The sequence below is a fragment of the Mesoplodon bidens genome (genome assembly GCF_964165515.1).
Source record: "Mesoplodon bidens genome assembly, chromosome: 6".
NCBI classification, from domain to species: domain Eukaryota; kingdom Metazoa; phylum Chordata; class Mammalia; order Artiodactyla; family Ziphiidae; genus Mesoplodon; species Mesoplodon bidens.
In genome coordinates this window covers 10144766-10170219 of record NC_138162.1, presented here as the reverse complement: position 1 = coordinate 10170219, position 25454 = coordinate 10144766, and the positions used below count along the sequence as shown (strand labels likewise).

General features: G+C 43.3%; 1 protein-coding gene across 8 annotated transcripts in view; it reads right to left on the bottom strand.

Annotated features, from left to right (window-relative positions):
• Positions 1-25454, bottom strand: part of MAPKAP1 (MAPK associated protein 1) — a 244850-nt gene that overhangs the window by 21571 nt on the left and 197825 nt on the right. For all 8 annotated transcript variants that reach the window (XM_081237382.1, XM_081237387.1, XM_081237381.1 and 5 more), the window contains 2 exons: positions 24237-24377; positions 6431-6568 (listed from right to left, as the gene is read on the bottom strand). In XM_081237382.1, coding sequence (XP_081093508.1) covers positions 6431-6568; positions 24237-24377 — 279 coding nt within the window. The remainder of the gene's footprint in view (positions 1-6430; positions 6569-24236; positions 24378-25454) is intronic.

The following is a 25454-nucleotide window of genomic DNA, read 5'->3' as shown; positions in this document are numbered from 1 at the left end:
CCCTGCTCTCCTTTGTTGGGAGAAGGGGTGGGGGACGCACACACAGACACACGCTCACACGCTAGAGGCCTGCAGCTCCACAAACAAGGTAACAAAATTAGTGAGAACAAATGAAGAGGTTCGTGCCTGCACTGGACTGTCTTATAAGCAGACCATAACAATCCCTTTCAGATGGAATGCTAGTGTCCCAAGGTCAAGGTCAGGGAACCCAGCTTCTGGATGGATCAAGACAGCCTCTAAGCTGGGGCTCAGGTGGGGTGCGGAGGCAAGGTTTCAGACTCCCCCATGGAAAGCTTTCCAAAAACACACACTTTGCTTTATTTACAAAAAACTCCAAGTCAGTTTGCCTGGGCCCTCAGACTGATCTTTCTTTTCTAAGAATGGTGAAGGGTTTGTTTGATGACTGCTTTTACTCCTCCATAAAACCTCCTTGGAGCTCTGTTTGCAAATCTTTGAACACTCTTTAATACTGGTCTTTCACCATGAGTTGATAAACCCATTAAGAACATATAAGTAGGGCTTCCCTGGTGGTGCAGTGGTTGAGAGTCCGCCTGCCGATGCAGGGGACACGGGTTCATGCCCCGGTCCAGGAAGATCCCACATGCCGCGGAGCGGCTGCGCCCGTGAGCCATGGCCGCTCGTCCGGAGCCTGTGCTCCGCAACGGGAGAGGCCACAGCAGTGACAGGCCCGCGTACCGAAAAAAAAAAAAAAAAAAAAAAAAGAACATATAAGTGAATGCTTATAATCTATGAAAACTGGATACTGAATTAAACCATCAAATACCTTTAGGTTTAAATGCAAACGACATAAAAGCATTTCGGCCATCAATCTGGCTATCACTTCTAGCCAGTATGAATTCTGCAGGAAAAGCTATTTTCGTGCAGATGTGGAATTCAATGGGAAAGACTGACTCGTGTACCAACATCAATCAAAATGTCGACTTCCCTGGCAGCTCTCAACAGTAAGGCAGGTTCAAAGGTCACAGGATAAAGAAAAAGCCAAGCTCTGGTTCAGCTCTAATATCTCCTCGGTAGAAGTCTTGCAAAAGTACCCCCTTCTGCATTAGCCCTGCTTTCATTAATCTTCTTGCCATCTTCTTTAACTAGTCATGCAGAACCGCTCGATAGCAAGACGTATAATGGGGAAGGCCCTGTGCCTATTACCACGTTAACATTCTCTTAAGCCCCAGTGCAACAATGGAACGGAAGGCAAAGGAAATCTGCAACTGCAGGGTGCAGTGAAGGCAATTCAATTACAGCCTGGGCTTACCTATGTCCTCTGACCTATAAAACACAAGAGGCCTTTGTGTCTAACTGGCTCGGCCAGTAAGGTTGCTGAAGATCACAACAATGCTGATCTTTTCTATTTAAGCTAAATCAACGTGGACAAATCATTATTCAGTAGCTTTAATTTAATTAGTAAATTAAATACACTACTTTACAGATCTTGTCAAGTACTTATGAAAAGAAAGATTCATTTAAGTGGGAGGTCACCAATAAACCCAGCTAATTTAACTCATAACCTTAACTGAATCTCATCTCAAATATCCAGCAGGTTCTATTCACGAGGGCTTAACAGTCAGTCTCCTGCAGTTGTGGTTAACTCACAATCTCAACGAGTTCCTGCCCTGAATCCAAACAGTGTTTTGGACAAAAACAAACAAGCAAACAATCCCCCACCAACACAACCAGCATCAGGAGAATCCGATTTCCTTTAAATTATACTATTCCAAGAGAATGTAATCAGGTTACCTCTATTATGTTACTTCCTTAAGATTTTAGATCATCTATACTTAATTGAGATACAGAGCTCTTTTCAGCTATAAAGACGACAGCTACTTTATTAAAGTTTAAATATGATTTCTTAATGATAGGCTGCTTCCTTTAAAGATTCTAAACCTGCACGACCTTCTTATGATAAAACCAGACCTGGCACACTTAAGTCTGGTACTTTATTTAAATACAGCCCAAGAGTCCCCAACGGGTGCTAATTTCACAGAAAGGTCCCTTTCTTTTGTTTCAGTGTTGGAATTTGAGGCTAGTACTTAAAAAGAGTGTCCACTGCATTTAAAGCCGACATCTAGACCTGTATAAGGATGGAGAATTATTTCTGAGACAATTTAACCATGGTCGTTTCTGATGGAAACATTCTCCTATATGATGTATGTCTTTGTTCAGTTAAAATGAAATTAGAATTAATTCATCTTTTAGAGGTTTGTGACATCCTTCAAACAGCAAAAGATATCCTAAGGAGTGGCAAAATCAGACTTAGAAATCACTGATTTGAATAATAATGGCAGCGTACAGCTTTTTTTTTTTTTTCCATCTAGAAAGGCAGAATGTGTTCTTAATTTCTCAGAGCTGTTGACACACTGATTTTCTCAACTAACTTTTGTAAGAGTCCATATTTATACGTACAATTTTTTTAAAGGCGTGTATCTATTTAGTCATTAAGTTCCAGGTCTTAAACACTCACAGGGACAGAGCAATAAATCTTCCCTATGAGAACATGGCCTGTGAGGTAGAAGTTAGGGGAAGGAAAGAGAGCCATAGAATTGCTATTTATGGAGCATGGCTTCAGAGTCTGGGTCTTTCTGATTCCACAATATATGTAATTATGTGTTTCACTGCAGGCACTCTAATGCTCAGTCCCTTTGCCAAGTCAGCTATTCACATACTTTTTGGATACAGCATCAATTAAACTTGAGTTGTGTTCTTTATGACGACCAAATTAATGGTTTGACAGCGGCTTTTTCAATTAAACACTGCAAACTGGCCATATTTGGGGTTTTAAAAACCGTTTCTTTTCTGTTCAAAATTCTGACAAACATGTCTCAAGTAAGACTGGGGACAACTTCATTATCGTCCCAACACTTAATGCCTTTTTGTAAAGAAGGCTGTTTAATAACATGTCTGCTCTGTTTTCACAACTAAATTATTCCAGTTGGTCACACGTTCCAGTCTTCGGGAAGACACTTGTGTTATGAGAGATAAAAACATGAAAAAGGAAATATACTGCAGAAATCAAAAACCTTATCTACTTCTAGACTCTCTCTTTGCCATAATTCGTTTAAGAAGGCCCCAAGAATTTCTGATGTAAACTCAGCTGCAAACATACATCACTATGCTGATAAAAATCACAGGCTAAACTTATGAAATATAGTGACTTTCATTTCTTTAGTGCTGTTAAAATAACTTTTTTCTAAGGTTCAACAGACACAAAAGATAAAAAGGGTTACCATTAATCCTTTAAAAAAAGAAGAAGAAGAAGCCGCACAGATTAATTCTGTGGTCTGATGATGTTCTTGAAGATGAACATTTTAGATTAAGTCAATGAATTAATTTGATGAAGATACTGGAAATCATAAAAAAAATAATAGCATCAAGCTGATTCATTTAATACATCTTTGTTTTGGGCACTTTACAACATAAATTATGTTGAATAACTTTCAGTTTCTCAATTCTGGCCTCATTAAGTTCCATTTCAAGACCTTCACTGAGGACAACCCTGCAGGCACTGTGCTAGGGAACGAAAATACAGAAACCGGTCTCTGGTCAATGAGTTCAGCATGGAGATGGGGGTGGGAGACAGGGTCAGACGTCAAGTAAACACAGCACAGTGTGTGAGCTGCTTTACCAGAGGTGTGTGCAAACGCCTGGGGGCAAAATTACAGAGAGAGTCTGATACTGGAGCTGGATCTTGAAAAATGAGTGGGCCAGGTGTGAGGAAACTGAGGTATCCATGAATTAAAGAGAGCGTCAGGGTGGAGGTGTATTCCTGGCAATGGGAAAAGCGAAGCACAAAATTCAAGGTGTCGGGGCTTCCCTGGTGGCGCAGTGGTTGAGAGTCCGCCTGCCGATGCAGGGGACGCGGGTTTGTGCCCCGGTCCGGGAGGATTCCACATGCCGCGGAGCGGCTGGGCCCGTGAGCCATGGCCGCTGGGCCTGCGCGTCCGGAGCCTGTGCTCCGCAACGGGAGAGGCCACTACAGTGAGAGGCCCGCGTACCGCAAAAAAAAAAAAAAAAAAAAAAAAAATTCAAGGTGTGTTCGTGTGCCAGTGACCACAGCTCAAGTTCAGGATGAGAAATTATGGGCTATGAGCTTGGAGGAGCCAAGGTCTGTAAAGGCTATGCTGAGGAGTCTGAATTTTATTCTGTGAGCCTGCAACTTTCAAACATTTTTTGAAAACAGCAAAATCCTTTTTATCAATTGACTTTTTAAGTGCAGAATCCCCAAGTTGGTAGGGATTGAATGCAGAATCCTTTGTTTGAAGGGGAGGCCTCATGCCCAACTCTGCCCTACACACACACACACACACACGCACGCACGCACGCACGCACACACACACACACACACACACACACAGAACCCAGAGCTTTGAGGGACAAGATCTGAAAGTGCTGTGGTGGGGACGGGGACTCAGGAAGTATCTTACTAGGGCAGGCAGTGTGCCTCTCTGTTCAGGAAAGTGTCATAATTCTAGATCTCTGGGGCCAGAGTGAAAGAAGGGGAAACCTCTATAAAACCTACATGTGCAGTTTTTACACAGAACCGTTCAGTGGGTCTAAGAATACGACAAAAGACTCTCCTGCTTGACTGTCAATACAGTCGTATTGAAATGGTGGGGCCCATATCTGCTCTGGATCCCTAATGCTTGGAACTTGGCCTCGCTCTCACAGATGTGTGATAATTACATTACTTTTTGACTGAATGACCTTAAGAGGCAACAGAAAGGTGGTAGCTGTGCATCTGTTTCATTCCCTCATAGGTTGGGTGTGTTACATCCTTTACCGTTTGGTGCCTGAATCACAGCCCTCCTGGACACAGTGAGTGTCTTGGTGTGAATGTAAGGGAAATCTGAATCCTATTTCTAGCTCTTTCTCTAACCTCTCCACTCCCCCTATGCAACGTGTAAGTGATTGCCTTTCATTTCTCAGAGACATGGAGAATTTATAAAATGTTACTTTTCAAAGCATTCTGAGTTCTTGGGAAGAAAGATGCTAGAACAATGAAATTGTTACTGGTTGACTGGCTGGAGTGAGAGGGATTAGGAAGAAGATGTTTATCTAAAGGCAGACGGAATCTGGCCGCCTTGGGGCAAGGGCCCAAGAGTAGCAGGCGGTTTTCTCACCACTCCTTCTGGCAGCCATCCTGCCTCTGCAAGCCATCGAGGCCTCACTGGGATGACAGGAATGGTGGGAAGTGGGGGGGGCATGGCTTTACTCCTTTCCCCTGCACCACTATGTTCTCCCTTCTTGCTAAGCTGTAGGCTAATGAGTTGAAAAGAGGAGACCATGTAGAGCCCAGCACTGCTGGATTTGACAAAACAATTAAATACCCAACCATAAATGAGGCCAAGTGGCATATGTGCCCAGTCCGCAGGCCGAGTTTTTGTTCTTTAAGCCCCTGTTTAATCAGTTTCATCTCAAAAACTTGAGCCATATTATAGACACTTGCTGGCCTTTAGATTTCTTACTGTTCCTTTTAAGTATGTCATTCCTTATATTTGTTCCCCAATTTAGCAGACACTGGAATAAAGGGGATTAACACAAATTGGGTGCTTAGGTCACACTCCAAGTTACTAAATCAGAACCTACTGGCGTGGGTCCTGGGTGGCTGCATTCTAAATAGGCTCTGCAGGCAGTGCTGGTAACGCACTGGATTTGAGAACCACTGTCTTCTAGCCTTCTCCAGGCAACTAACAAATCGTTTCTTCCATGGAGGAATATCACTGCGATCCGTGTCCTTTCTGCCTCTTGATGGGACTGAAGCCCTAAAAATGATTAATCTAAAGGCTACACTCAATTACTTAACTGCAAAAATATAATATGCTAAAATATACACCCAGACTATATCTACTTTGATAATTTAAACAGAGGAGTGCCAACCCAGCAGCGATCTCTTCTGCAGGACCAGGCAGGAGTTTAATTACGAGCTGGTAGGTCATGCAGCTGCCAATAATCTGGAGGGTGATGACACCTCTGGCATGATGGATATCTAAATCTAGTCTTCAGCCACCACAGGAAATCCTCCAACTTCCCTTGATCTGGCAAGGAAAGAAGGCAGGTCCGGGTCTGACAGGTCCAGTGCCCCAAATGGGAAGGGGAAAGGAGCACAAAGTGAGGGCTCTGGTGAGTGCAGATTCCCGTCAGGAATCTGCCCCTGTGCCCCCAGCCCTCAGCGGGGGACTACTGAGGTCAGGAACCACTGTGAGGTTCTCTACTGCCGTCAAGACTGAACAGAACAGGGGCCCATGTCAGGCTCTGGGCACCGTAATACAACCCCATTTAATTAAAAGAAATTTCTGGTAATGAATTAAACAGACCCAAGGAAAAAAGGACACAGTGGCAATATATTCTCCTGGTACCCAGCACACAGAAGGGAAGGGAGGAAGAGCGGAAGGAGACATAAATAAAAGGGACTACTCACTGGGGCTTTTTTCTTCAGCAAGGTCACAGGCACAGAGCAGGTCAGAATCGACTGAGATGGGTTTCTGCTTAATCCAAAACTTAGTGCTGGCTTTCTGATTCGTAACTGGGTCTATCTCTACTTTGTCTCCAGAGATACCTGTAAGGCCAAGGGGAGGACAAGAAGTACAAGGTGTAAGTGATTTCAGTGTAATCATTTGACCTGTCTTATAAATCCTAAACTGCATGAACATGAGGTCTTTCAAGGGCTTTGGGGAATGCCATAGGCTTCTTAAGACAGATATAAGGAGACTCCAAATGGCACAGAGAAGTTGCACAGTCTGGTTTCCCGGGTGGGTGAGCTGGGGTTGGAGCGGGGGAGGGGGAACAATCAAAAACCATATAAAAAGGTATTAAGAAGCTTACCTCCTTAGATATAACACAGATACAATATAGAGTTTATCTACATATGTTAATGAAATATAGTTACTATACGATAAGGTTCATTTAAACAATTTTGATCAGTGGGTCTCTGTTTTGTTTTGTTTTGCTTTAGAAGATCTGGGTTGGACAGATAAAGCTGTAACATCACCTATGCCTAAATACCCAGAAAAGTTTCTGATCTGGAAAAATCTTGCACACTAAAAATAGGAAAAATCTCTCTCTCTTACTAAATAATTCTCTGACACTAAATAATTATCCATACTGTATTTAAAGGAAGTCACAGGAAGATCAAAGGATCCTTCACATTAAACATTCCAAGTTCAAGTCTTGGAGCCTGGCTTCAGGCTGTGGAGGTCACTGCTTCTCCACCGATGGAGAGACAGCACTGGGTATGCACTTTATGTAACAAAGACTTTCTAACAGGAATCCAGAACATTAACTACAGGGACTTCAGGTTTCATTTTCAGAGCTTGGAAAGACATAACATACTGTGCAGTGACTGGGAGCAAAGGTATTAGGAGAACCAAGGTAACGCCAGGGATGGAGGGTGTCCTGGGATAACTGCAGAAACGCACAGCAATTGCTCTCTTGGTATCACCAAGCAGAAGGTGCCCAGCCTGACACAAAGGTTTTGGCTAGATGCTCTCTTTTTCTTTTTACTGAAAAATCGAGGAATCTGTTCATGAAGTGAAACAAAACCCTTCAATATCCTTCCGGAGTGGACCCCAGATGGAATCTTAAAAGTCATTAATTTTTAGGCCACAGTTTAAAGGTCAGGCTCAAAGTGAAAAAAAGCAAAACGAAGTAAAAATATAAGAAATAATTAAAACAATCAAGTGTTCATACTGAAACAGAAAAGACAACCAGAATTAACATATTTCATCCTACGGATCACACTTAGAAATTTTAAAATATAATGTGAGAAAACTTAGTAGGCCATAAGATAAGGCAGATAAAAGAAAAAGCTAAATTAAAAAACAAAAATCAAAAGAACACAATGACCACAGTCAAACCAAATTTAAAATTAAAAAAGAAAACAAACAAAATCCTAGTGATTAGTTCTGCCACACACTCCATTCATCTCTATTTTACTTTATGAATAAAGAAATCCCAAATAGCAGTCAGACAAAGGCAGGAGACTGGACAGACTACGGAAGAGTCTCGCCTGCTGTCTGAAGGAGACACCGCAGTTCAGTTGCTTAACCCTGGTCATTACCGTGTGGTCTTTGGAAAAGACGAACAATCGGTATTTTTTATTAATCGAACGCTGGAATTTGTCATTAGACATATTTCAGGAACACCGTATTTCAATTAGGCATAACGTCATAAGCCCAATTGACTCTGGACGTTCGGGTCTAGATGATTTCAGGAGGGCGAGAATGTATCAGGAGACCAATTTTATTACATTTCACTTAAAATAGATTACCCAGTTACACTCTTCCCTCCAATTTGGTCATTAAATGTTAAAGATCTGGACACTTCTATAGTTCCCTGAAAGAAGAAAAGTACTTACACCGTGGTTGTTGGTAGTGTTTTTTTTTTCCCTTCTGCTTCTTGTTTTGACATTTATAAAAGTCAAAACGAGTGGAGCAAAATAAATGTGCAGATCTCTTATGTGGAATAAACCCTGCCCCACATTCCTTTCTCAGAAAGGGAGGGGGAAAGATCATCATCAGAGAGACACGGTTTTAAAATTTTGTTCTACGGCCCCGCAACTCCTGAAGCCGTAGTCAGTCAATATTGTTAATGTAGCTTGTTAATTTGATAGGATTTGTCAGGTAACTCCACTGGAAAATTATATAAAACTGTTCCAGATGAAAAGATGATAGTGACATGAATTTAAGTGATAGAACAATAGTGGAATATAAACCAGAAATGACACCCAAAGTGGTTGTTGATTTATTGCCGTAGTGAGTTTGGTTCTGGGCTCCCATGTATATTAGTGCTACAAATCTGGGTCCATTTAGCAGAGGGATGCGCATACATACATCACCAGCTCCTGCTCCAAGCCAAGGTCACTCCCCATTGCATCAATCTTTTCAACAGAGCCTACTTCACAAAGAGGACTCTTGTAACCATCTCAGATATAACAGACTCTCGTCCTCTTTCATCTTTCTTTTATCATGTAAAGTACACTTTAACTTCTATTATTTTTATCTGCAAATTGTTACTGTATAGTTCATCCATTATGGGCTGTATCTCTGCATCAATTGCCTAAGCTCTGCTCGGCCACAAGAACACTTTCCCGAAGACACCCTTTCCTGGGGTTATTGTGCAGTCACTGTTCACAGAGGGGAACCCCAAGCCTGCAGTTTGGGGATGAAGATGTGGGAGACGAGCGCACTAGATTCAAGACAGGCAGGCAGGCGGAACACCGTTTAAACAAGTGGTGTGTTCCAAAAGAGAGATGCGTGTAAATCAGATTTTTTTCTGAATCAAATCACATTTTCCCAGTGACTTCTAGTTTCAGAGATACTTTATCTTCATTTTGGATTGATCTGTAATTGGCAGGAGCTCCCAACACTTTAGTTTTAAGTTTCTCTGCCCTGCAGGCTTTCAGTCAAGTAGTTAATGATCTGTAAAACACTCACCTGCCTAGAGGAGTCACTATTTAAAGAAACCTGTAGGGGAATCTTTCCTGACGGGAAAAATCCTTTTGTACATTAAATAACTTCACCCTACTCGAGATACGTGAGTCCGGCTTCTTAAAGCAGGGCACACGGCCCCACAGGACCCTATTTGCTCTTGCTGGACAAGTGGCAGCCCACTGCTGGAGCCCATTTTCCTGAGCACACCCAGACCCCACTACTGTTGAAGACAGAGTCTGTGGAATCCAGCTGGGAAGCAAACAGGAGGAGGCAGCCTGGTGGAGAGGAAACCAGTTTGGAGGCTGGTACTACAGGCCAGGTCAGGGGCAAAGAGTGGTGAAGCATTAACTGGCACCAACTATGTGCCAGAAAGGTTAGAAGTCCTTTGTGTGCACTGATTCAAATCTCACAACAACCTTATGAAGTTGGTTACTATGTTTTTCCCTATTTTATAGATGAGGAACCTGAAACACAGGGAGGTTAAGTACTTGCCCAAGTTTACACAGCTACAAGGTGGCAAGGCTGGAATTTGAAGAAAGCCAGGTAATCTGGTTCCAGAATCTGTCCCCTCAGCCACTGCACTATTCTGCAGGAACCGTGCGAGGTGTTTTACATAACATACGCTAGGAGAGATGATGGTACTTGTCTAAGGCTGGGGATACTGATTGATTGATTTGGCTGCGTTGGGTCTTCGTTGCTGCACAAAGGGCTGTGGGCTTTCTCTAGTTGCGGTGAGCAGGGGCTTCTCTTTGTTGCAGTGCATGGGCTTCTCACTGCGGTGGCTTCTCTTGTTGTAGAGCTCGGGCTCTAGGCGTGCGGGCTCAGCAGTTGGGGCTCGCAGGCTCTAGAGCACAGACTCAGTAGTTGTGGCACACGGGCTTAGTTGCTCTGTGGCACGTGGGATCTTCCCTGACCAGGGCTCGAACCTGTGTCCCCTGCACTGGCAGGTGGATTCTTAACCACTGCGCCACCAGGGAAGCCCAAGGCTGGGGAGCTTTTAACTGGGAAAGCTGTGTTCATACCCAGAGCCATTTGGTTCCCAAGTATGATACTTTCTACTGCTCTGCACGGTCCCATTCAGCTAAGTCAAGAAGATGTGATAAGAAATTCTGCGCACCTAGTCTTTAGTTTCCTCTCTCAATTTTCACCAAGGAACAAATAATATTCAAATGTGCCAATAAATGTACACCCATTTTTGTTCATACATGGCGAACTGGAGCATGGAATCCTATCAATATTCTTCTGTGTGACCACTGAGCATGGTTCTGAAAAGTTTTTGTGTAAAGTCACTGAAGGAAAGGCAGAGGCACTCCTTAAAGTGCCATTTATGCACTATTTTAAAGTAATTCAAATTATAAACATACGTCCAAGAAAACAAGGGAAGCTGGCTTTTGTTAAGTTTACATTTCTCCAACTTAAATGGCCAAAAAGAGTTAATACAACCATGTCAGAATACAATACAACCATGAAAAATTATGTATAAGAAAAGCTCTGACTTGGAAAAATTCTTATGACACTAGGTGAAAAGTATTTATAGAAAAGAGATCGGGGCTTCCCTGGTGGCGCAGTGGTTGAGAGTCCGCCTGCTGATGCAGGGGACGCAGGTTTGTGCCCCGGTCCGGGAAGATCCCACGTGCCGCAGAGCGGCTGGGCCCGTGAGCCATGGCTGCTGGGGCTGTGCGTCCGGAGCCTGTGCTCCGCAGCGGGAGAGGCCACAACAGTGAGAGGCCCGCGTACCGCCAAAAAAAAAAAAAAAAAAAAAAAAAGAGATCAAAAGGCTATGCTTCATATTGGTAAGAGTGGTCAAGTCAACTCTGGCCAGTGGGATCAGATCCTTTTCTTTTCTATATTTTTCCAAAGTAGAAATTTCACCAAAAATAAAAACAAACATCATTTTAAAAGTTGACTTTGTTTGTTTCCACTTCAGAATTCAGTACTCTTTCCCAATTTTTATTTTATTTATTTATTTATTTTTGGCAATGCCATGTAGCTGCGGGATCTTAGTTCCCGGACCAGGGGTTGAACCTGCGTCCTTGGCAGTGAAAGCGTGGAGTCCTAACCACTGGACCACCAGGGAATTCCCTCCCAATTTTTAAAACGTGAGGAAGTGAGTATGTTAAATTCTGTAACTGGTGATCATGAGAAGTGATCCTAAACTGAAGACTACTTTCACCTAGCAGTTCTCCAGTCCCTGAGGGGCTGGGCTGCTGGGAGGGGCTCCCAGGAGCTGCGTTATGACCAATCCGGTACCACTCTGACAAATGGTCCCAGGGAGGCTCCACCCCAGCAGCCCAGCCGGTGAGGAAGAGGAGAGGATGGGGGGCTGGCCTGAAGCGGCCAGAGTCAGCCCTCTCCCTCGGAAACAAGGAGGCCATTTATCTCCTTTACCAGCTCTCCTCCCCAACCCACTTATCCAAAGCCATCCGTCATGACCTTTTCATGTTCCCCCTTCTGACAGCTTCCAGATACAGTGAGTCAAACTTCACTGGAAGCAAACTATCACACCAACTGTCAAAGGCAGAAAACACTGCCTGATTGCTGTCCTACATCAACGCCAGCATATAAATCCTTCCTTAACAAGACAGCTCAAAATAAACAAAAATGCAACTATAATGTATATACAACTCTCTGGGGAGACTATTTGTCCAATGCTTTAGAGTTATCACCAGGAGACCCTTGTCTGTTTTAGCTAACCAAAAGGTTTCCATAAGAGGAAATGAGCCCTGTATATCATCTTCTGCTAACACAGACTGGGTACCTACTTTGGGCAGCCCCTGAGCTGGGTCCTTTTGTTTGTAGCAACTTATTGAGAGCTCACCACATCTCTACCAGGAAGGCAGTAGCAGCCCATTTTACATTTAAAGGCAGTAGTGCAGAGAGGTTAGGAATAGGGGACTTTGGAGTCACAGAGTCCTGAGTTCGGGTATCAGCTTCCCTACTTCCTAACTATGTGACTTTGGGAAAGTTGCTATAAATAGATGGTGATGATAATGGGCTTGTTATGAGGATTAAGTGAAGTAAGACTTGTAAAAGTGCTTGGAATAGTGCTTAATCCATAGCTAGTGACATATACGACTACTTCTCATGACTATTGTTACCCAGAGTCAGGCACTGGGCTAAGGGATGTGATACAGATCCAGTGACGAGGGTCAGGACAGGGGAGTGAGCTCAGAGAGCCCTGGGAGGGATAGGAACAAGGGACCTGCCCGGCGCTAGTCTGGGGTGGGGGTGGGAAGTGATCCTCTCTGGGACTGGCTCTATACCCCAGTACTGGAAGCACCGGGATCCAGAACAACTGTCCACCTGGGAAGACCAATGTCCTCATCCCCACGAATCCTTGCAATATCCTCCCATCACCAAGAGGGCAAACCTCTTCCCAGCAACCTCCAAGAGTTCAATTCAACATCAGGAAGAACATTCTCACATCTGGAAGTTGTGGAAATGTTTATGCTAGGGAACCCCTGCCCTACAAGGTCTCCAAGTCATGAATCTGGAGATTTTGATCTCACTGGTATTATCCTGGGCAAAGTTACTTCTCCCTCAGTGAGCCTGAGCTTTTTCCTTTGTAAAATGAGGAAACAACAGTACCAACTCCTAGGGTGTCATGAAGGTAGAATGGCCTAAGCATGTACAAAAGAGCAGAGTGCCTGGCACATAATAAAGGCTCAATTATTATCAAAATTATTATTAAAAATGACCTCAGAAAGGTGAAATAACGTACCTGACCAGGGTGAATCAAGTTAGGAAACGGCAAAGCTGGGGTTGAAGCCCAGGTCTACGGGACTAAGTCCAGTTTGTGTGCGTTCCGACACGTCAGCTGTTTCCTATATGCTTGACTCTTAGAAGGCACAGCTGCCCCACAAGGCACACTTAAAATACCCTTCTAGTAAGCTGAAACACCAGTTTGGCAAAAATTAGGGCATTTAACATTCCATGCCTCAGTGTATTTCCTGAATTATTGCTTATTTGCTTGGACATCATGAGCTGTGGTTCATTCATCAATTTCCTACAACTGTGAATCCAAGACTACAAAAGCCCCACTGCTGTTAAATCCTGGAGTAGCTTTTTATACAATTCTACAGTCCTCTTGTCTTCAGGTTATCTAGAGCCTATGAAAGCTTGGAAAAGCCCCTGGGGAGTGTCACTGAACAACTCGTAGCCAGAGTGGATTTTGCTGAATTTATACAGCCAATCAATAGCATCTACAGAGCAGGCAGGGAAGTCTTTGATACTTCTCTGAATTTACCCACAGGATCAGACACAAAGGCTGTTTGGGCTTAATGAGAGATCACCTTGTCTGGGGCTTTCATTTCCCATATGAAGAAATTGAGGCTCAGGACGGGGATATGACTTGTCTGATGTCACCCATTAACGACAGAGCTATAACCATAATTCACATCCCATACTACCAAGCTAGGGCTTAAAAAGACCCACTTTGTCTCACTATGCATTATGTTTACAGTGATCAAATGCATGACAGTATAGGGGCTTGCCTGGTGGCGCAGTGGTTAAGAATCCGCCTGCCAGGGCTTCCCTGGTGGCGCAGTGGTTGAGAGTCCGCCTGCCGATGCAGGGGACACGGGTTCGTGCCCCGGTCCGGGAAGATCCCACATGCTGCCGAGCGGCTGGGCCCGTGAGCCATGGCCACTGAGCCTGCATGTCTGGAGACTGTGCTCTGCAACAGGAGAGGCCACAACAGTGAGAGGTCCACGTACCGCCAAAAAAAAAAAAAAAAAAAAGAATCCGCCTGCCAGTGCAGGGGACACGGGTTCAAGCCCTGGTCTGGGAAGATCTCACATGCCGCGGAGCAACAAAGACCGTGCGCCACAAACACAGCAGTAATGCTGTGTTTCCTAAGATAATTTATAATATCACTTGCAGAATGAGGAAAAACCTGATCGTCCCTATGCCCAGGCCCCAGTACATTGTCAGAGCTCAAGTGCCAAGGATGAGGAAGTGGTAAAAAGAATACGGAACCTTGGCAAACTCTCACGTATCCGATTCCCACTAATTCCATTATGCCAGTGGTTCTCAACTTTTTCCGATTCTTAATTCTTTCTCAGCCATCTGAGGAGCCTGACACATTGTCACTAGTAACTGTGGATTACTGAACAGGAATTCTCAAAAGGGTAGATCTGGGAGCAGAGAGGAAAGTATACAGTTAGAAAAAGCCTCTCGAGTTTCCGACATGCCCTGTCAGGGGATTTTCCCTTGACTTGATCACTGCATGAAGCATTAATGTGGTAAAGGAATTTTCGGGAGGCAGTCTTGATAGTATCTGTCCCGCTACCTCATAAATTCACTAGGATTTGATGAACTCTATTCCAAATTTTGGTTCAGAAAATGGTGTCACAATAGGGAGGGAACAATAATTTAATACTAGAATTTATTGCTAGTTTATTACTATTAACACTAGAATGCTGGGACTTCCCTGGTGGTCCAGTGGTTAAGAATCCGCCTTCCAATGCAGGGGACGCAGGTTCGATCCCTGGTTGGGGAACCAAGATCCCACATGCTGTGGGGCAACTAAGCCTGCATGCCACAACTAGAGAGCCTGCGTGCCACAACTGGAGAGCCCATGTGCCGCAACTACAGAACCCACACGCTCTGGAGCCTGCACGCCACAACTACAGAGCCCATGTGCTCTGGGGCCCATGCACCACAACCAGAGAGAGAAAACCCGCACGCCACAACTAGAGAGAAGCCTGTGCACCACAACGAAAGACTCCGCGTGCTGCAACTAAGACCTGACCCAGCCATAAATAAATAAATAAATAAATAAATAAATAAATAAATAAATAAATAAATAAATAAATATTTTTAAAAATACTAGAATGCTAGAATTTGCATTCTCAAATTACTCAAGGACCCAGGGATCCTGGAGTTAAACATGATGCAAGTCTCCTCATGAACATTTTAGTGCCTTTGAATGGAGAAGGGTATCTCCTTAGTATTCAATATGAAATGGAAAAGTGGAAGGAAGATCCATCCATTTCTTAAGAACATGAATTTCCAGATTACGTAATTACTTGAACTATACTCCATAGGTATCCCATTGGAAAATAACAGGGGCAAATATTTTATTCATACAACCACATGAACTACTTTCAGCTTCAGAGTGAGCTTGAGGAGTAATAAAGTCCAGGCCACAGCTGTTGCTTCCACTCACGTAGTTTTGTGTTGTAATGTGTTTCTTAAGTTTGCATAGTACATATTAAAAAATAATACTGTGATAAGGTCTTCTTTGAGTGCTGGCTTGTAGGTACTGACTGGAGGGTTAAATAATAACTGCAATAGGATAAACCAGGAAAGACAACAGATGGCAAACATGCTGCCTCTCATCATGCTCAGGCCCAAGGCAGACATTTCTAATCAATCACAGAGTTTATGTTGCCCTCAGATGCAGCTTGAGATGCTACCTCAGCACAATGCTCCGGGCAGCCATTACAAACCTGGAGTTGTTTATGAGATGAAATCTCTTCGCTTTCTCTAAGGTATGTGCTACTGTACTTGATGCTTTTGTTAAAGAACTACTGTGATCACAAGTGTTATGATTCTGCATATGGATTGTTTTATGAAGAGATAATGGAGGTAACCATGGGAACTTCAGGTAGAGGTTGTTTTATAATATAATCTTTATCTGTAAACCCTATACAGAATTTGTATATCCTATACAGAATTATGTTAGATTATACATGCAGTAATGACACAGATGGGATTCATGGTATATTATGTATTCAGTAACATATTCCTTTGGTGACATAGGGATGGGCAATATCGACAAATGATAAGGTGAAGGAGTCAAGTTAGCACAAGTGGCACAACTATCAAAACATTTCTCAGCCTGAGACCCTGTGCTGGGAAAACCAGGCTGACCTGCCCAATAAGTAAAAACAAGCGTTGGACAAAGAGATAAGGGGTAAGAAAGTCCTTTGAATACTGTGAGATCGCATTTCCCAAACCCCACAATTAAGGAGAGATTCTGAGCCAGCAGGTCTGGTATGAGGCCAGGGAGTTGGTGAGTCTGATACACGGTCATGGTAGGAACCACTCCCTTAAGGTACCATATAAATGAGAGGTATGCTGTGGTCATGTCTGGACCTTCTCTGCCTTGAGTCTTATATGGGTTTATGGGCAGCCCCTTGGCTGGTGTGTTGTAATTCAGTTTCCGTCAGCCAGCCAACAAGAACTTATTGATAGTATACTATGGGCTCTTAGATCATGGCTGGCATTCACCATCTGACCCTTTTAGATTCAATTTCCCCAAACCTACTTCAACCTGCCAGCCTTGGCATGTTTGGGTAACACCCATGTCTTAGTGCCTGATCCTATGGTCAAGCATACAGGAGTTTAAGTTAATGGAAAAAAATCTCAATTTGGTGTAAGCTCATACAAGGTCTACACTTAAAGGGCACCTGTACTTTTACGCCCAACATGGAAGGGAAGCAGACAAGATGAAATAGTCCAAAAATATTTTTGGGAAATACAGGAATGATGGCTTTGTTTGGTGAGTTTTCCAGGTTGACAGAGCATGGATGGCAAATAGATTTCAACTTAAGAACGAACCAACGCCAACTGATTGGTAGGGGCTGCTTATAAGGCTGTGTTGGATGGGACTTCCCTGGTGGTCCAGTTGTTAAGACTCCATGCTTCCAATGCAGGGGGTGCGGGTTCGATCCCTGGTCGGGGAACTAAGATCCAACGTGCCACGTGGTGAAGAAAAAAAAAAGGCTGTGTTGGAAATGATTCTGAGGTCAGGTCTGGGCCCAGAGGGAAGAAGGGCAGTGACTGATTAACAATGTGAATGGAGGATGGACTAGGAGCACACGTGCTACACTGACACTGACCTCCAGATGCTAGGATAGGGAGAAGAGTGAGGGATGGGCAGAATTTTTGGAACTGGCCAACTAGAAGTAATCACTTCCTTGGCGAAGGGACGTTATTAATGACTGAGGCATCTGTCATGTGACGGACTGGATTTAGTGTATAGGACTGAGTTTCAGTCCCAGTTCTGCTACTGGGACTGGATATCCTACTGTATATCTGATGGCTGACAGGGAGGGAAAGAGCGTTAGTACTTATTAAGTAACAGCTATGTGCCAGGAAGCACTAAGTGCTTTATATACATCGCATGATTTCATTAGCTCCTCCGAGCTTCAGTTTTGTCATGAAATGGGAATAACATCGTCAGTGTGCTGTGTCAATTAAATACGGTAATGGGGTGAAATTTCATTGTATACCGTACATTGTTATATTGATAGAAATACAGAGTATTAGTGCAATGACGATCCGCATTCAAGGCATGATCTAGTAGTTAGCCACAGGCCTCAGTCTCAGACAGTCTTGGATCCCAGCCTCATTACTTACTAGATTTTCCCTGTACCCCAGTCTCCTCAAATAAAAAATGGAGATAATATCAGTACAATCTAATAAAGTGCCTTGATTACAGGAGACAACTCATGTAAGAGAGTGATCAGCAGAGTGCTTGGCACATAGCAAGCATTTGATAAACAATAACTGCTTTAAAAAATTATAATTCTTCCTGTTAATATTATTTAAAAAGATCAGATCTTTGTCCCAGGTTTCATTAATGGACTCCAATAAAGTTTTTCATTCATATAAAAGTCTGGTGGACCATTCTCCGCAGGAGTGAGAAATCTTAGCATACGCTGTCATTTGCCAAGCAGGATTGGCCATTTTTAGAAAGCAGCAAGGCTTACCTGTCTGCTTCTGTTGATGACAGAGAAGTGTCCAGAATGACGGTGATTTCTGGCTTGGTGGGTAACTTTACTAAATGGGTAGCATTTCCCTCAAGGACAGACTGAGTGGCACAGAGTAGAGGATTAAAATGGTCTGTCCCCAGGTGCAGCTTGTGTGAGGAGTACTGTATCACATCAGAAAGTAAACCTGGGGGCTTCCCTGGTGGCGCAGTGGTTAAGAATCTGCCTGCCAATGCAGGGGACACGGGTTTGAGTCCTGGTCTGGGAAGATCCCACATGCCGCGGAGCAACTAAGCCCGTGAGCCACAACTACTGAGCCTGCGAAGCTGGAGCCTGTGCTCCACAACGGGAGAGGCCGTGACAGTGAGAGGCCCGTGCACTGCGATGAAGAGTGGCCCCTGCTCGCCGCAACTGGAGAAAGCCCTCACACAGAAACGAAGACCCAACACAGCCAAAAATAAAGAAAAAAAAGTAAACCTAAAACGTTGGGTGAGAGATGGGGAGCGGTTTGAGTGGAGAACTGAAGCTGCTGCACGTGCTGCTTAGGCTGCTCCCTAGAGTGAACGCACTGCCATTTGGATGGGGTGTGCTTGTGCCTGAGTTTCTGTCCTTTCTGCCTGTGACTGGAGATGGGCATGATGTAGGATATGCTGCTTGACAACCAGTAAGATATGATATATCTTACACACTACTTCATTCATTTCTCTTTTTAATATGGTGAAGAGAAAAGGCTTTTAAAAAAGAAAAAAGCTCCCTTCCACAGAAAAGCCATATGTGATCACTGTAAAAATCCCAGGAAAAAAAGAAAAAAAATCACTTGTAACTTTACCGCCCACTGATAACTACTGTTAGCATTTTGATATATTTCCTTGGAGGAATTTTTAAATATATATATATTTATGTATACATGTGTTGGCATATATGTGTTTATGTACATATACTCATATTTGCATAGCTGCAAATCATACTGTGAATGTTATTTTTCTATTTTTTTTTTACATCTTTATTGGAGTATAATTGCTTTACAATGGTGTGTTAGTTTCTGCTTTATAACAAAGTGAATCAGTTTCACATATACATATGTTCCCATATCTCTTCCCTCTTGCGTCTCCCTCCCTCCCACCCTCCCTATCCCACCCCTCTAGGTGGTCATAAAGCACCATATTTTTTCTATTTTAACATATTGATACATTTCCATTTCAATAAAAATTTTGAGAGGGCTTCCTCTCAAAGGTTTTATAACATTTCTGTATATGGCTGTACCACAGTATACTTAAAACACATTGCTTATCACTGGACTATTCAGTTAACAATTTGTTATTAAAAGAAATGGTGAGACTAAAAAAAAAAAAAGTCTGGTGGAAAACTGATGTAATTTTGGGTCTTGCAAATCAAAGTTTGAGTCTCTTATCCCCTGACTTTCCCAGAAACAAACAGCAGACAGTAAAACTGGGACACTGGCCCCCTACTCCCCAGTCAGGCTGCTACAAAGGCACTGCAGAGCTTGGGAATGCCGAGCCTCGGCTCTTCAATCTCATGTACCACTAACTCAGCGTGGACGGGTGGTTTTTTGTGGAATCAGCAGTGCTGCTGGGTAAATGCCGCACACAGACACTTACCACTTAGAAGAACTTGCCACAGGGGGCAAGTGGAATCTCTGTTCTGACTGACACAGGATGGACGAGCAGAGGAGACCATCCATCAGTGTCAGGAAAGATCTGAAGCACCCGGCTAGTCAGTTGAAATAAAATAAATTATTTACTGATCTCAGAATCCAGCTGCTCACTTGAATGCTCATAAAGAACGTTTGCTGCCCTGAACTTCGCAGTAGATGATGCTTCAGAAAGGAAGAATTTCTGGACTACTGTGTGCAGCCTTTTGTTGTTGTTGTGAGAATGAAAAGGGTGTTATCATCTGCTTTCCAAGAAGGAAGTAAGGGTCTTAATACATACCTGAGCTCATCTACATGGGAATAGGAAATGAACTTATTTATTCACTGCATGATATAGTACTCATGGGCACAGTTTATCCGACTGTCACAAAATTACTTAGGATTAATTCATGAAGTTTTTGCTTGTAATGGTAAAGACTGAATTTAGATTCATAACAGAAACAAATGTTCTGACAACATCTAACATTTTAGAAGTTCCTCAGTTGTGACTTTCCACCAGAGGGTGCTATGTGTGCCACTGGAAGCATTCAGAGGTGACTGGGACCAGCTTCCAGTCACCTCACTTCTGAGAACCAATGCTCTAGACAGAGACACTTGCATTACTATCATCATCTATTTCTACCTGACAAGTCTCCACCGTGACTTTGCCAATAGAGCCACTACTTAATTTGAGTGATCTGGTTAAATACTTTCAAGATGGTGGACTAGTGCTCGCTTTGGCAGCACATATACTAAAACTGGAACTATACAGAGAAGATTAGCATGGCCCCTGTGCAAGGATGACACGCAAATTCGTGAAGCATTCCATATTTTTATACCCTGAGAAAACCATAATTCAAAAAGAGTCATGTACCACAATGTTCACTGCAGCTCTATCTACAATAGCCAGGACATGGAAGCAACCTAAGTGTCCATTGACAGATGAATAGATAAAGATGTGGCACATATATACAATGGAATATTACTCTGCCATAAAAAGAAACAAAATTGAGTTATTTGTAGTGAGGTGGATGGACCTAGAGTCTGTCATACAGAGTGAAGTAAGTCAGAAAGAGAAAAACAAATACCGTATGCTAACACATATATATGGAATCTAAAAAAAAGGTCATGAAGAACCTAGGGGCAGGACGGGAATAAAGACTCAGACCTACTACAGGATGGACCTGAGCACACGGGAAGGGGGAAAGGGGAAGGGTAAGCTGGGACAAAGTGAGAGAGTGGCATGGACATACACTACCAAATGGTATACACTACCAAATGTAAAACCGATAGCTAGTGGGAAGGAGCTGCATAGCACAGGGAGATCAGCTCGGTGCTTTGTGACCACTGAGAGGGGTGGGATAGGGAGGGTGGGAGGGAGGGAGAAGCAAGAGGGAAGAGATATGGGGATATATGTATATGTATAGCTGATTCACTTTGTTATAAAGCAGAAACTAACACACCATTGTAAAGCAATTATACTCCAATAAAGATGTTAAAAAAAAAAAGATGGTGGACTAGGAGAGAAAGCAGTAGGCAAAATAAACATAATAATGACAATGATAACAGCATTAAGATAAGCTACTACGTGCCACTTTCATACACAATCTTGAAAGGTAAACATTATAATTCCCACTTCATAAATGACAAACACTAAGACTGAAAGGGGAAGGGACTTGTCTAAGCTGACACTGCAGGCAAGTGGTAAAGCTGGGATTAAAACCCATTCTTGCCTGCAGAACTTGGGCTCTTTGCACAGATCCTCTTGTGGACTTTTTCCTTTGAATGAATATACACATCAGAATCTGATGGATTCAAGTTTGGCTTTTTGCCTTTGGAAAAAATGTGGGGAAAGAAGCCACGCTCTTGGTTATCTTTCCAAGGCACTGCTTTGCACCTTGGGGAACAGCAGGGATTATGCTCACCCGGGAAAATCCTCGCCTTGTACCCTGGACCTCTATCTTGACTGCAGTCAGGCTACTTACTGGGCTTCTTAAAACTAGACCCACTCAGAAAAAGCAGACCCTCTGTTACTGGGAAAGAAGTGCAGGCAAACGCAAATGATGTCTGAGTAGCATTCTTATTTTTAGCAAACTTTTAATTGAAAATATACAAAGTGTATAAATCCCAAGAGTTTATATAACTTGACTTTTCCACAAAGTCTACATACTCATGTAATCAGCCCCCAGATCAAGAAACAGAACCTTACCAGTACCCCAGATGCTCCCCCATCCAGTCACTAGAACCTCTTCACTCTCCAGGATAACCACTATCATTACTTCTACATATTATTTTTGTGTACTTTTGAACGTTATATAGATGGAATCATACAACATGTGCTTTGTCCCCCTTTTTTGGGCATCTGGCTTTTTTTTTTTTTTTTTTTGCGGTACGCAGGCCTCTCACTGTTATGGCCTCTCCCGTTGCGGAGCACAGGCTCCGGATGCACAGGCTCAGCGGCCATGGCTCACGGGCCCAGCCACTCCGTGGCATGTGGGATCTTCCCGGACCGGGGCACGAACCCGTGTCCCCTGCATCAGCAGGCGGACTCTCAACCACTGCGTAACCAGGGAAGCCCCTGGCTTGTTTTTGAGCAGCCTTATTAATTTTACTTCTATGAGACATACCAGAAAAAGCATCTTTAGAAAGAACAACGCTGAAGAACTTTATGTTTTAAGAATTAACATTAAATAAGCAATTTTTACCACTTTAGAGGTTTTTTTTGTGAGGAGGGAGAAAGAGGTTTACGGAGGGGGAAAAAAGGTAGGTTGTGTGTGTTCCAATTCAGATACTCGGTGCTAATTCATCTATTTAGTCTGTCAGAATCACCATCATCTTACAAGCTGTTGTTTACTGAGCACTTGCTATGTGCCATGTGCCTTTCTAAGTATTGCGCGTGTGATAATGACTTTTCATTCCCGTAATTACCCTATCTACGAGACAGAGACTATTATCTTCATCTTACAGAGGAGGAGATTGCGGCTCTGCATCACTTGACTGTGTTGATACAGCTAATGAATGAGCCAGGGTTTGAACCCAGGCTTCTAAATCTTCAGTCTGTCCTCCAAGCTTCCACTATATTGCCTCTCCACTAACAGCTCACTTACAGTCTACCAACTGCCAGGCCCTGCGCTAAGCTAAGTGGAGTATCTGACTCATTCCCCACAGCAATCCTAAGAGGCTGGCACACTGATATTCCCATTTAAACAGAATGGAATCAAGCCTCAGAAAGATTAAGACACTTGCCTAATACCGCTGGTTGTTGACAGAGCTACAATTTAAACCAGATGTGATTCTGATGCTCATCTCTTAATTAGTAAGCTACTGTCAGCATATTTCAAGCTCCTGTCAGTCAAGTTGGGATGAATATTTGAGAGCTTTTTGAGACTTATTACAAATTAGCCACACTAATGCCCACATTAGAAAAGGTTTTATTATGAGACATTTATAAAACATTTGTGAGAAACATAACATTAGTGAGCCTTACAGTTAGAATTCAAACTTTCTCCCTTTACGCATGAAGCAAACGAAGCCCAGGAAGAGGCAGTGTGGCAGAGGTCTCGGCAGAGCCCGGGAGTAGCTCAGCTCCCTGACTGGGTAAGCCTGGCACCTGTACCCACTCCCCTGCCCTCCCATCATCCTCTTTTATGTGGCAGGTGCACTCCAGTTTTCCAGACCAGGGTTCTGCCCCTGATACCACTAACTACCTGCTGTGTGAGCATGGGCATGAGACTTCACCTCTCTGCACCTCATTTACCTTCTGTGTCAGATGGAGACCGTAAAAATACCTATCTTTTAGGCAGGTTAGTAGTGCATGTAACGCACTGAGCACAGTGCCTAACACACGCACATACCTATAGATGACGGCCATGAGGATGGTGATGATGTTGGCGTATTCATATTCTGCTACTATGACACTTTTTCTACCTCTGTTAGGTTTAAGTCAAAACAGAAATTTAGCACTTAATGGAAACAAATTAACCCCAAATATTAATTGAATTTTAGTTCTAGATCATCTGGTGAGGATCCAAGTATAACTTCTGAGATCATTAAAAAGCTTCCTGAATAAAGGCATGAATGAATAAGGAATGGATTCATGGAGTAAGAAAAGGCAAGTAGCAATGCTACAAAGCAGTTCTAAGGATAGGATGTAGGAGAGAATTACAGAATGAAAATTATGGAACTTCACATAAGTCAATCAGTCTGCAAAGAGTCTCAAGTTAGTTCTATTTCTAATATTCTGTTTCATAAAAAAGAAGACAAGACCGAGCACTCAGGTGGGAAAAAGGAGTTACTTTAAATGTCACTGCTTCAACATTTTCTCTGAAAACAAATTACCGTTAGTCATTCAGGTCACATAAAAGTTGTATGTTGCTTCTTTCCCTATTTCGACACTGACCACTGATAGAAAGTTGACACACTTACCTAACTGTACATCAGTCGTGAATCGGAGTCTGTGAATCATGCTGACTTTGAATGACTTGTAATGGTGGCTGCTCAGCATATCCTGTACTGTAGCTATGTCAATTTGCGAATCCTCCTCAAAAACCCCGTCTGCCCTTGAACCTGGGGAGGAAAAAGCAGTTTAACACATAAAGATACATGAGGCTTGGCAAATGGTGTCTGCTTAAAATGCTTCGGGATAAATTAAAATAATATGGGCTATTTAATTTGGAAAAGAAAAGGCTGAGCGATGACTTAATAATGCCATTCCAGTAAACAAAGAATGGTAACATATTAATCATTGAACAATTAATTCCACAAACACTGCCTGTTCTATGGCAGGCCCTTGGCTGGGCAGCAGCAATACAGAGGGTCGAAAAACTCCTGCTCGCCAGAAGCTCTGTCTCCACAAGAGTAAGTCAAAATCACAAAAGCATGGGTGGCCACACTTCTTGCTTCTTTTTCTATTAATTTTCCTGATCATAAAAGTAGTCCATGCTCCTTGAAGAATCCCTGTTCTTCCCACAATTCGCAAACTGTCTGTTTATCAGCTTCCTGTCCTGCGCCCCACAGCCTCCAGTGGTTCAGGTACGAGCCTGCTCGCACTCGGATGGCTGTAACAGTCTCCTCAATGGCCTTCTGGCCACCAGGATCCCTCAGCAGTCCAGCTACTACAGGACTTTCCGATTTATCTTTCTAAAGGTTTGATCACTCATTCACTCATCAAATGTGTAGTGTGCACTAAGTACTCTGATACTGATAGTGGGGACAAATAAGAAGACTGGAGCTCAAAAATCTTCCCTGGCTTCCCAAGGCCCCCTGAATGAAGCACACTCTTTTCAGTCAAGCAATCAAGGATGTCCACAATCTTGCTGAAACAAAGATTTCCCATTTTATTTGTCATTTCTAACACATACCTTCTCTCAGCTCTTCCCAAACTCCTCAGACTATATATAGGTTCGGGTTTTTCTACTTCTGGTTCTTTGCTCATGTGGTACCGTTGGCCTAGAACATCCCTCTGACAAAACTCCACCCAGGCTAGCTCAGATTCCACCTCCTCTTGAACACCATGGCAGCTGGTTCATACTGGACTTGGAGCCAGGGAGACCTGGGCTCAATTCCTGGCTCTCCCTCTAACTTACTGTGTGATATTGGCCAAGTGACTATTTCTCTCAACCCCAGCATCTGCCATCCACAGAA